The 13,059-nt window shown below is 47.6% G+C and overlaps 1 protein-coding gene across 1 annotated transcript in view; it reads right to left on the bottom strand.

Annotated features, from left to right (window-relative positions):
* RAB3C (RAB3C, member RAS oncogene family) overlaps window positions 1-13,059 on the bottom strand; it is a 64,174-nt gene that overhangs the window by 30,733 nt on the left and 20,382 nt on the right. Inside the window, exon 2 of the mRNA XM_006761789.2 lies at window positions 2,812-3,039. Within this exon, the coding sequence (XP_006761852.1) occupies window positions 2,812-3,039 (228 nt within the window). The remainder of the gene's footprint in view (window positions 1-2,811; window positions 3,040-13,059) is intronic.

Here is a 13,059-nt window from a genome sequence, read left to right as displayed (position 1 = left end):
ACACTTCAGAGAAGAAATGTCATGTTTCTGTGGCTGTAGCCACGCTGTACTTGGCTGTGGGCTGTGGGAAACCAGCTGTCCAGGGTGTGGGTGTGGAGACCCCATGCAGCACACCAGGGAGCACAAACAGGGAGTCCCCAGCTCTGCCTCCTGACAGAATCCCTCCTGAGGCCTGGCCTGGGGTTGGAGCTCCTGGGCCTGTGGGTGCCCGATGAGCAGGCCCGACACAACACAACTGCCCTGACTCAGCACTGGCCTTGCGGAACTGGTGGGTCAGCACCAGACCGGCCGGCACCAGCGGACTGGACTTGAGACCCTGCTCTGCCTTGTCTCTTAGCCTCTCTACACCTTGGTTTCCTCTCCTGAAGGTAGCTCTCCTGTGGGCAGTTTAAAATCAGGAGAGTGAACAGAATTACATAGATATCTGCAGCCGTTTGGTGCATTGGACCAATCACGACGGTTTTCGTTTCTGTGAACCCACTTTGTGTCTCCCTCTTTGAAACAGACGAGAGGCTGAGATATGGCCACAGAGTAAGAGACGCAGGTCTGCTCTCCTCCTGGCTCCTGGTGCAGGCTCCTGAGACCATGGGGTCCATCTTTGGTGACTACTCACAACAGCCCTCCCTCCACCCAGGTCTTGCCCACAAGGGGACCCCTGGCAGCCCCTCCAAGGCCTCAGGACAAGGACTGTTTGCAGAAGAGCAAACCATGGGATCAAAGGACTAGAACGTCCCCTCACCCCTCCTCCCCCACCTACTGGGAGACAGGTGCTGAATACCAGGTTAATCAGCAATGGCCAGTGATTTTAATCCACTGGGGCCTGGAATGGAAGGTCCACACACCCTGAGGAGGAAATGTGTGCGCATCGGGGGGAGAGCGCACCATCATGCAGGTGCCACACCCAGAGGGGACACAGAAGCAGCACCTCATCCCTCCCACCCTCTGTACTGTGTGCCTCTTCTCTCTTCTGCTCCTGAGTTGTGTCCTTTATAATCCTATCTAATAAAGAGGGAATATGCTAATTGACCCCACACCATTGCAAAGATGGTGGCACCCACAGTCAATAAGGAGGGAATATGCTAATTGACTGTCCTGTACGCCTCTTCTCTCTTCTGCTCCTGAGTTGTGTCCTATGGGCAATAAGTCGTTACCTGTGAGTCCCTACCACTCCTTGCATTGTGTCAGACAGCAGAGAACAAAGGAACTGCTGGTGTGCCAGTCCCACACGTGTGGTATCAGTGTTGGGAGCAGGAGCGAGGGTAGCACAGGCCAAGATGACCGCACATCTCCACAATGTGTTTGCACGTTGGGAGAAGTCCGTGGAAATACCATGAACTGGGAAGAGCAGCCGGGCAGTGATGGAAATCCAATGAGACAGCACACCATCAACGTCAAACACATTCCCAAATAAATGATTTCCTGAAGCCGACAGACAGTAGGAACTGTGCAACCTCACTGTTGTCCCGGAGCTCACACTACATCACCAAGCAGACCCCAGCTGTGGGAACAACACCAGGGCACTCCCTGTCACTCCGCATGCCTCCTCATGCCTCCGCTCACTGCTGCTCAAGCCCCTTCTAAGACACTTCCCTCAGTACCTGGGGCACGCCCTGTAAGAGGGCCACCGCACAACCATGCACCTCCTGCGAGGAGACTTCTCATGACAAAGCCACTGGCACATCCACTTCCCCGCACTCTCCCCTGACTACAGCTGGGCTGGGAAGATCCCAGTTAGACAAGTGGAAGAGCAGGAGCTCACTGCAGACACCTGTGAGGATGCCAGTCTGTGCACCAAGAGCTGAGCTGTGGAAGGGCACCCAGTGTCACCGACATGTGCATAAGGGCACTCTGCCCACAGCCTGTCTCTCAGCTCCTGCGAGCAGTAAGGCTCACCCTGGGTCGGGGCCAGCCTGGCACCTACACCAGGTGGTCTCAGAGCCAGCTCAGGAGAAACCTCCCTCGTGGGAAAAGCCTGTTTGCAGCTCAAATCGACGTCAGCAGCTGAGGATCATGGACAGGAAAAGGGGCCTGCACTCACGGAAATGGCCGACCGGTGGCCTACACTTTACTTCGTAGACGTGAATGCGTAGCAGTTCTCTCCTGTGCACCCACGTTCCTGATCCTTCATCTCCCATCTGACCTTGGCCCCACTGCCCGCCTGCATTTCTTCTGTCTCTCACTGGCCACTCTGATTTACCCCAGCAGTTCGGTGACAAATCCCTGGTCTATTGATGGAAGCAGGGAGGCCAGTTGGTCTCTAAGCTGATGGAGCACCTTGTGCTCAGGGAAACCATGTTTAAAATAAACGTTATATTCCTCTTGCTTTGTTTTCTTTGTGTGGAAAAACACACCTATTAGGGCTGAGGACACGGAGTCTATGAAGTGTAAATCAACTTCGTCTGAGGTTGTAGCTGGGGTTTTTGAAGGGACAGACTTCGCTTCCCTGCATGTGACTGTTTGCCTGCGTCCTGTGGCATCAAAGGTGAGACCCACTTTGCTGGTCTGTGGGTTAGAAAGGTGGTGAGGAAGGTTTCATGGTGCTCAGGGTCACAGGGGTCATAAGGCCGAGCAGTCCGACCGCTCCTCCCACCAACACAGTGGCCATACGTTTTCCTTTTTCTGGGCGCTCATAAGAAGCACGACTTGACAACAGGCACAGTTTCCAAGCCTTAAAGAGGCTTCGCTCCCGCCCTAAAACAATGCCCCACAGCAAAGCGCTGCATCGGGACGTGGCGCGGAGATGGGCAGAAGCCCTCCCCGCACACGTGTGCCCCACGCCCAGGACCGGGCACACTCGGCACAGCCACTCACCCAGATCTGAAGCTTGATTCTCTTCTCGTTCTTGAACACAGTCTTCACTTTGAAGTCGATGCCCACGGTGCTGACGAAGGCGGACGTGAAGGAGTCGTCAGCGTAGCGGAACAGGAAGGAGGTCTTGCCCACACTGCTGTTGCCGATGATGAGCAGCTTGAACATGTAATCAAAGTTCTGGTCGGAGGAGTCTTTCTGGCCAGACCGGGCGTCCTGGGCAGCGGCCATCTGTGGGGGAACAAGGAGGGGTCAGCCCACCGTGGACGGCAGCAGCACCCACTCACATGGGCTGTGAGCAGATGTCAGGCCCTGGGGATAGGCAGTGGCGCTGTCCCTGAGGCATGTCCATGGCCATCGGTCCCCCTGCAAGGTGGGGGCAGGCCCACAGCTGCCCAGATGCGCTGGCGCTGGCCCTGCATGGCATTCAGAGCCAACCAGAGCACCAAGGGGACATCCATGGGCGACATGAAAAGCAAAGATGTGAGGACGGGTTGGGCATGTGGGCTCCGACACACAACCCCGCGAAGGCACCACCACGGGTCCGAGCGGCAGGAGCTGCTTCCCGAGGGACCAGTAACGAGAGGCTCCCGTCTCCTGGGCAAGCACACCCAGGCGTCTCTATTTCATCTATTCCTATCGCGTTACCACAGCAGCCGAACACACGGCAGCTCTTTCAAATCGAAAACCATGACGATGGCAAGTACATACGGTTCACACAACGTGCCAGGAACTAGTCATTCCTTTAACCCTCATGACTGCCCAGGAGGCGGTGCCTCATTATCTCCACATTAAAAGGAGAACACGGAGGCTTAGCAGCATGGAGCAGTGCACTCAGTTTCAGTGACACGTCCAGAGGCATGCAGGCAGGCCCTCCATCCTGTCTCCAGCAAGGACGGGACTATTACCTGGGAAAGACCAATGGGGAGGCTATGCTCTGGGAGGTGCATCGACAAGGAACCCCACCTAGATCAGCCACACACACACACACACACACACACACACACACCCGCCCACCACATGCTCCTGTTTGTTATTGTAAGTCTGCACCTCACTTCCCTCTCACGTGAAATGGAAGAAATTGTGACCTCACTTGGGACGTGTGTGAAAGTAATGCTCGTAGAGCAGACGTGTAGAGCACGGGCCCAGCATGGAGAAGGCTGCTGTTAACCACACATGCTTTACTCAGAGGCTGTTGTTCCTCTTTCTCTTTTTTAAATGATCACCTAACATCTACAGAGACCAAGCAGCCTTACTTCCAAGTGCCATCTGGCTCGTGCAGAAGAGGCATGTGGAACACGGAGTCACATACATCTTCCCGCCCCTTTTCTGACGCGATGAATCTTTGGCGATCGCCACTGGTCATGGGCACCTGTTCTAGTTCATGACAATGGAATGAGATAAGCACCCAGAGCCTCCACCACACATCACAGGCGTCCACGGTCACTGCACTGGACAGGACGGGCACCAGCACAGTCCTCAGGGCAGAGAGTCCTCAAGGCAGAGCGAGGCCACACTGTCCTTCCCATTTCCCACAGAATAGGATGAACAATTACAGCTTTCGGGGGGCGGGGGGGTCAAAGAGCGAGACCAGCGGACAGGGGGACAGACGCTAGAATCAGAACAGAGTGCTCAGCCTCACCCACGCCAAGGTTGTTGAGGTCAGGTGTACGTGTGCGTGTGCATATGTGCATGTGTGCACGTGTTTATAGACAGCCGAGGGCCATGGAGAAAGGGAGACAGTAAGATAACATTTTCCCTTTGGACAAATACTGCCAGTAAGAGAACACAATTGTGCATGTAAGAATAAAGACAACAGAAAGCCAGTTGGTATTATACAATGCTGATTGCGCTCACACTTCCTTACTAAGTACACGCATAGGCATTTCTCTCTTTAAGTCAAGTAACGACACCGAGGACAACGCGCACAGCACTGGCCAGAGGGAAGGCCTGGCCACTAAACGGCAGGTGTCCCCACTTCCCTTTCTGGCTCAGGGCAAACCCCCCACGAGTACCAGCCAGGACAGACCCAGGGACGTCACCCTGATGTCGGGTGAGCAATGAGGTCTGGCTCTGAGGCCGCTGGCACCCAGACCGCCTGGTGGCTGTGTTGCTGGGCACATTCCTGCCGACGTCGTCCTTTCAGTTCATGCAGCTGCCGAGCTCAGCCAGGCCTGCGAGTGCCTTTGTTGGGATCCTGTCACCATCTTTTATGGAAACCAGCCCAGATCCTGCTTCTGGGTTGGCCACGTTCAGTCAGGCACAGTGAGAACAGACAACACAGACCCAGGCTGCTCACTGCTCAGCCTGACAGCGACCACTGAGGGGGGATGCTCCTGAACCCTGTCCCTCAAAAAAAAAATGTGGTAAATTCTCTGAGCTGTTAATCCCAAATCTTATTCCAAAATTAGACGCTTCCAAACCTGCAGAAATAGAGACCTCCTCAATGTATAGACTTTGAATATAACTGTGGAGGTTTAGGTGGAGAAAATCGCAGTGCAGCTTTTCCCTGGACAGGAATTGAGTAAGTTCATCCTTGCGTCTCCTATTCCTCTGTGCTGGGAGCAGAGAGGAGGGTGGCACAGAGGGTGAGTGGGCACAGAGGGCTCAGGCGAGTGAGGCAGAGCTGTGGGGATGGGGACCCGAAGCCTCTGAAGGGTTAAGGAAAGGAGTTTGCTAACCACTATTCTGTCAGACTTTTGTTACTATTTCCTGATTTATATCCCCAATAAGACTCACAGAGAGCCAAGAAGCTGTGCTTGGGAATGCATGTGTATTATTAAACTTTAAATAAAGTAAATCCTGGCTCAGATGGTGGACAGAGAGCCGGGCGCCTTGCTGAGAACAGAGATGAGGCAGTTCAACGGGAACGTAGAGGGAATCACAGGTGCTCACTGAGCGAGTATACTGACACCCTACACACCAACTCATGCGGACATTTTCCACATTTTCGTGGAAAAATAGAGCTAAAATCTGGAAACATGAATAGGCATGAAGTAACCTCCCACAGAGCAAACTGGATTTCAGAAGAGATACAGAAAAAGTAACTCTTTAAGTTCCATTCATCTTGAATTAATTTCCAACAAAAGCACCACAGAGTAAAATGAGTCTTGAGAGCGGTGCCACTTCCCCTGACCCCGGCCCCCTTCCCAGCGCCCAGGCTCAGGGAGACTCTGCCCTGCCCTTCACACCAGCGGCTGGAGTGAGCCAGCTCTGAAGCAGCCTATGTCGCAGCTAAACAACTGCAATGGCCATACATTTTTTTCTTGGATTTCTGTGAAAATTCCCTCCTGTAGCTTCTGCCCGTGTGTTCTAGATTCTGCCGGTGGGTCCTCTCCCATAGGAAGGACCGCTGGTGTCTCAGGGACCAAGCACGGCCCCGAAGCGTCATCTGCTCCTCTGGGTGGTCCCAGCTGTGAGGCTCACATGGACATTTCTCTGGGGTTGGCACAGGGGAAAGTGTGCTGTTATGTCCAAACACACATGACTTATCATAAAGACTCCTGGAAGGCTCAGCACTTTTTCACATTAACTGTCACACACACAGGTCTCCCCCATCCTGGCCCATCCTTGGGCAATTTATTTTTAGTGGAAATGTCAATCTTTATATTGACCCTATTACATTTTCTTTTGTTTGCTTTGATCTGTGATTTAATTCAGATCTGGTCATTTTATGTCCTTTCATAAAAAATAGTTATCCATTCCATATTTGTGTCATTTATAAGTTTGATCAATACGAATTTAATATATTCATTGAAGACCTGATCAAAATGCAAATCAGATAGAAGACAAAAAAAATGAACTTGTTATGGTGTTGAATCTATACATCCATGCATGCGACCTCTACAGTAGAGGTCTTCTCTGAGGAATTGGACATTTTGGCGCAAATCCTTCACCCTGGGTGCTGAGCTTTGCAAAGGGTCTGCACACTGGATGCCGCTGCCCAGACAAGCTGAGTTCTGGAAACTCTCTCCCCCCTGGAGAGGCAGGGCCCTCTGTGGGCTCAGGCTGTGGTGTGACCTGTTGCAACTCCCTGTCAGACATGAGGAGGTCCACCCAGTAAGAAGAAGGCACTGTGTCCTTTTTTTAAAAAATTGATTTCAGAGAGGAAGGGAGAGGGAGAGAGAGAAACATCAATGATGAGAGAGAATCATTGATCAGCTGCGTCCTGCACGCCCCCTACTGGGGATCGAGTCTGTAACCCGGGCCTGTGCCCTTGACTGGAATCGAACCCGGGACCCTTTAGTCCACAGGCTGAAGCTCTATCCGCTGAGCCAAACCAGCTAGGGCAGGCAGCGTATCTTCAGAGCAGAGCCGGGTCCTGCTCAGCTCAGCTGTGGAAGGTGGCCTTGACCTTCTCCATCAGTCATTTAAAAAAATAACACAGCTGTACTCTGCTTCCCTCACGCCATGAGAAAGCACCGAGAGCTGCAGGAGCTGCGTCCACACTGGAACCGCAGATGAAGAATGTCTCTCGCAAGAGTGTGTCTTCCCGATAACAAAGTAAGAACGAGACATAATGGACATACCCAGCACTGTGCATAAAAGGGAAAACCTCTCCAAAATACCAGTAAAATACTCTAACAGCTCCCATGGAGGGGAAACTAAATTTTAATATTAGTATATGTGTCTCCCAAGTAATAGTCATCATTAAATACTTAAAAATATTTAATGTTATTTTTAAATATTTAAGCCCTCAAAAAATGCCTCCAGAGATTTGCTATAAAGATTCCTTCCAAGATTTGACTTTGGGTGATAAACTCATCCGAATATATTAAGAGTATGAATATGCAAGCTACACACTGGCAGAAAATATTTTAAATATACTTAAAGAACTAATTTCAAAATTATAAACTCTCCTGCAACTAAGCAATAAAAAGACAGCCCTCAACATGGACAAAAGGCTAAATAGACATGTCACAAAGGGAGACATAGTGATGGCCAGGAAACAGATGGAAAGCGTCACTTGTCATCAAGAAAATGCAAATTCATGTCACAGGGGGATACCACAAAACACCCACAAAAGGGGCCAACATTAGAAAGGCCACTGAAACCCTTGACACCATCAAGGCTGTGGGGCCACCGGAATGTTCACGCTGCTGGTAAGAAGGTCAAATTGGAAGGTCAAACGGTGAGATAAACAGGGCTCCAGGTTTCACTGTTCCTTATACAGTTGAACATGCACTTACCCTTGACACCAGCAATTCCACTTCTAGGCATTTACCCAAGAGATATAAAAACCTCATATTACAGAAAGAACAATACAATAATGTTTATAGTCTTCATCATAATCGCCTCAGATGGGAAAATACCTCAAGTCCATCAATGGAATGGATTTAAAGAGTATGGCAGATTGATACAACCGTACAATACATATCAATGGAACGGAGTGAATGATTGATAAATGCAACAACATTGGATCCTCAAGACACTATTCTGAGCAAAATAAGCTGGACTTGAGAGCACCTGCTGTATGTGGTGCAGTTGTTGATATAAGTTTTACAGAACTACATAAAGTTCTAGCATAGAACTGATTTAAGTGAAAAAAGTTAAGATTATTGTGTCAGTGGATTAACCGGAAAAAGAATATGAATGAAGAAAGTTTGGGGGTTGATTGGAGATGTTCTGTATCTTTATCGTGGTGTGTATTAAAGGTGTATCCATTTACCAAAGTTCATCAAAGTGCTCACTAAAGATTTTTGCATTTCAATGTATAGAAATATCTCAAAAAATATAAATGAACAAATGAGAAATGCTGACGATCTATATAATTCCAAAATAAATCTAAAAGGTATAATCTTCACAGGTGACAGCATCCTTGGCAATAAATGGTGACCTATTACAATGGGGCCTTTAGCCCAGGAGTGGGGAACCTTTCTTCTGCCAAGGGCCAATTGGATATTTATAACATCTTTCACGGGCCATGCAAAATTATCAACTTAAAAGTTAGCCTGCTATAGTTGGTCAAACATTTAATTAACTCACCCCTAATGCCTTGAGTTCATGGTCCTCATTTGGCCTGTGGGCCGGACATTCCCCACCCCTGCTCTAGAACCTCGGAACCCAATTAATGAATGAAAAGGGGAAAATGTTTAGCCCCTACGGCATTTATTTCAGGTGGCACAACTGTTTGTACGCAGCAAGCTGAGTGTCCTTGGTGTAAGAACAATCACAGGAAAACCCATCCCTGAGCATGAAAATATCGTTGCTTCCTGGAATAGGATGGTGAGAAAAGGAATTTCTAGTTCCAGTATAAGCTTAAAATGGCAGGGGAAATTGTGGGTACGCATGTAACAAATCCATACCTTCTTGGACTGAAATGTGGAACTGGAAAATCATTTTCACACCACAGAGGTTTATTTTTGCTATAGGTTAACTCCCCTTTCTATCCTCACAGAGGAAAGGTGGGCACTTCAGAAATTTGCTCAAATGGAGGAGGAACGTTTCTCCAATGTCACCCAGGTTTTTCTCTATTTCTGTAAGGTACGGAACTAAATTTCCGTTTCTTATAAAGATAAAGGGATCATCATTGAGGCTGGTCAGGGACAGAAGTTCATCAGTAATGAACTGCAAGAGTGCCATGTACTTCTCATGGTCAAATGAAACCATGACCGTTTGTTCATCAGTTTTTCGATACAGCATGACTGTATTTAATAGTGAGTATGGCTATTTGCTGGGAGCCGGTCCATCCTTGCTGTTTCAAGGGACCTGGCATATATGGCATACTGTTCTTAATATGTTTGCTCACCTTCTTGGCGCTGTGTTTTAAACAAGGTCACCTCTCTGAGAAAGGTTGTTTCCCCAGGTAGGGATTTTCCCCTGAAGTTAGGGAGGGAATAAAACCTCTTAACTAAGTGCCAGGCGGGTAATTAATCACTTTAACTACGAACAATCATGCTTAAGCTACATAATCTTTACTCCCTGGAATGGAGATAAGAAACACCCTAACCTTTGGAATAGAGATTGATAGGATTGAATCAACTGGTATAAATACAGATGTAACAAGACAACAAGACACAGAACTTAGAAGAAATAACCAAGAGAGACAGAACTTAGACACAGAACTTAGATGAAGATCCTAGAGACAGAACTTAGAAGACAGAACCTACACAGAACCTAGAGACAGAAGAACTTCGCTGGAGAGAACATGGCAAAAGATCCTAGACAGAACCTGGCTACAGAACTTGGTGGGAGAACCTAGACAGAACCTGGCTGAAGAACCTGGCTACAGAACCTGGCAACCGAAGCTGGCTGGAGAACCTAGCAAGAGAACATGGACACAGGACTTGGCTGGAGATTGTGGCTAGAGATCCTGGCAAGGCTGCTGATCAACTGAACGCTGCCTCTGTGTCATTCCTTCTTCACCGACTCCATCCACACCTTTGGGGACCCCTGGACCTGCTGGTGTTGGACCCCAGCAGCTTTTCACCTCAACTTCATCTTCAGCCTGCATCTATATTCTTTCTTCAATCCTTCTCATTTGTAGCCAAACCTCTTTTATTTATATTTTGTTTTCACATTCTACTTCATCCATCGGGTAGATGTTTTCCTTTGAAATTTGCCAGTCAGGAGGCTCTGCATTGATGAGATGACCCAAAAAGCTTGTGGATAACAAAACTGAAGACTAAGCATTTAATGAGAGACAATGGATTCATCCCATTTGGTCCTGTGAGAGAGTAAGCAAACCTGCAGGAAATTCAAATCCAGGAAGCAAAAAGCCGGCCATTTTTACAACAACGTCCCTTCCGAAATATTTGGTTTACTTCACACAAGTTTGTTTTACAAAGAGAACATAGAGACAATTTTTCTTTCTTCTGAACCGAATGAAGGGATTAATTTACATCAATAGAGCCCTCACTCTGCACAATCCTCTTCCGTGTCTTCTTGGGGAGCCCAAAATCACAAAAGGAAGAACCTAGGCTTTCTAGACTGAGATCTAGCAGAGTCTCGAACCTGCCATGTTGGGATAGTTCCTTATTCTTAATAAGCTGCAGTACTGTGGCTGTAATGAGAAATGGTGACCTCAAGGACTGCCTTATATTCACACACACACACACACACACACACACACAGCGACCTGAATGCAAGGCACAGTGGTGCTTGGTGCAGACAAAGCACTAAATGAACTGGAATCTGTTCAGTCTGGCTCCTGAATCAAATGACAGTTTGTCCATCAGTCTTTGCCTCATGTTATGAGCACTGCTCCTGCCCAGTTCACTTGGCCTCGGGATTGATGCAGGCACTGAATCAGAAGGCACACAATGACCATCTCCTGCACTAACATGTTAGCCCATCACTTGGAACACTGCACAACTGGTTATTTAGTTATGAAGGAAATACAGATACTAAATGTTATCACTGTATATTATTTTAATAGTCACTATAAAAAGCAATTATTATCCATCACTTTGCATCAACTCAAAGAGCAATAGTTTAAAAAAAATGCTTATGTCAAAAACAACTACCTTGAACAGAACACCTTTAAAAGACCTTATAGAATTTTCCAAGGCTTCTTTTATTTAAGAAAATAAGCAAGTAAAATAGGAAATCAACAATTAAAGAGCTCATTTTGTTTCACATCAATAAATGAACTAAGTATTTTTAAGTGGTGAAAAGAATCTCTTAAGATAATGTAACTATTGGATGAGATTTTGATTGTTACTCATTGTCCAGAAACCTAAGTAAAATTTGGGACATATATTTAAAATAATGATGTAGTTCATTCAGTTTTAAATGGAAAGAAAAAGAAATGTCAACTATTTATCTCGTTGCATTTTCATATATCAAAGTCTCCTGGGATGGGATCGTGTGCCAGAAGTATGGGTGCTGAGACGTTACTGCCACTTAAGAAACATGAAGCATGTTTATAGGTTTTATTCTTCCTATCATTATGTTTGAAAACCTGATTATAATGAAGAGTTTGTCACCCAAACAACAATGTACTTGTTAAATTGAACCAGTGAATGTGCTTTAAGTAAATATACCACAGAAAATTAGTTTTTGATTTCTTAAAATGTACATATTATTCATGATAGTTTTGGAGCATTTAAATCTCAAAAATCTAGTCCAATGAATAAAGTACACCATAAATATGAAAATAACTGCATTAATGAACAAATTTATTTCATCACCTATTTTTACATTAATTCTTCATTTAAGTGCCTACTATATAGTTATATGAAATAATTTTAAATATTTCCTAAGACATTAATTTCATTTAATTTTGTAACATTTTAGTGACCCTCTAAAGATTCTAAGCAACTCTTGTACACAAATAAAAATCAAGATGCAGTGTGCTGACTTTTTTCATAATTTATTTTGATTTCGGTGGATATAGGGGTTGACTTAACTACTACCCATCTACTTTCAAACTCTATTGTCAATGTTTACTTCTAATCAAATACAACTAATTGAGCCAGTTGGCTCTAGGCAGGATCTCCAGCAAAGGCAAATTATCATAAGCCAATATATCTTGATTGCCACCGCCTGTACCTTTATTGTCTGTCCAGATTGTGTTCACATCAGTTCCTAATGAAAAGCCACGTCACACACAGAGGGACAAGAAACACACCAGAGGGCTCCCCTTCTCGGGAACAATCAGATTGTCAATAACCCACAAGGTAACTGGAGGGCTTCCATCCTGTAACCTTCAACAAAGAGATTCTACGGACTGGATTTCCATTAGCGACCCAATCAGTGCCCACCTTCACGCACACAGCCTATAAAATAGATGGAAGGTACACAGAGGCATGTGCTCAAAGTCCTTGATTCATGAAGAAAATCACTGAAAACGTTTAAGCAGGAGTTACGGTCAAATATTTATTCGGTTCGATTTGGCAGCAGAGGTGGGTTCTCGGGAGAGACTCCCGTCGCAAATGGGGAGCCCCACTCTCCTGCGAACCCCGTCCCCCAGCGCCTTTCTGCTGCGCGTGGCTCGGGAACAGGCTGGTGTCCAGCGTTCACTCGTCTTCACTGGGAAACAAAATGTAATCACGATGCTCAGGCGCCCGAGTCCAGGGAAGCAAGCCCATGGGGAGTGACGGGCCGAGCGCACAGCTATGGCCCCAGCGCGGGGGAGGAGGGGGCAGGGTCTGGGGGGCAGGAGTGAACCTGCCGGGGTCAGAGGTGAAGGGCAGGGGTGAGCCAGCCGGGGTCAGAGGGGAAGGGGCTCTCGGGTGCGCCAAGCCCTAAGCACCCTTCCTCCCCCAGCTCGGACGCGGCGCGGCCCCTGACGGAGGACGGGCCGTGGGG

The sequence above is a fragment of the Myotis davidii genome, unplaced genomic scaffold, assembly GCF_000327345.1.
Source record: "Myotis davidii unplaced genomic scaffold, ASM32734v1 scaffold496, whole genome shotgun sequence".
Taxonomy (NCBI): Eukaryota; Metazoa; Chordata; class Mammalia; order Chiroptera; family Vespertilionidae; genus Myotis; species Myotis davidii.
Note: the sequence above shows the minus strand (reverse complement) of the source record. Positions and strands in the feature narration are given on the sequence as shown.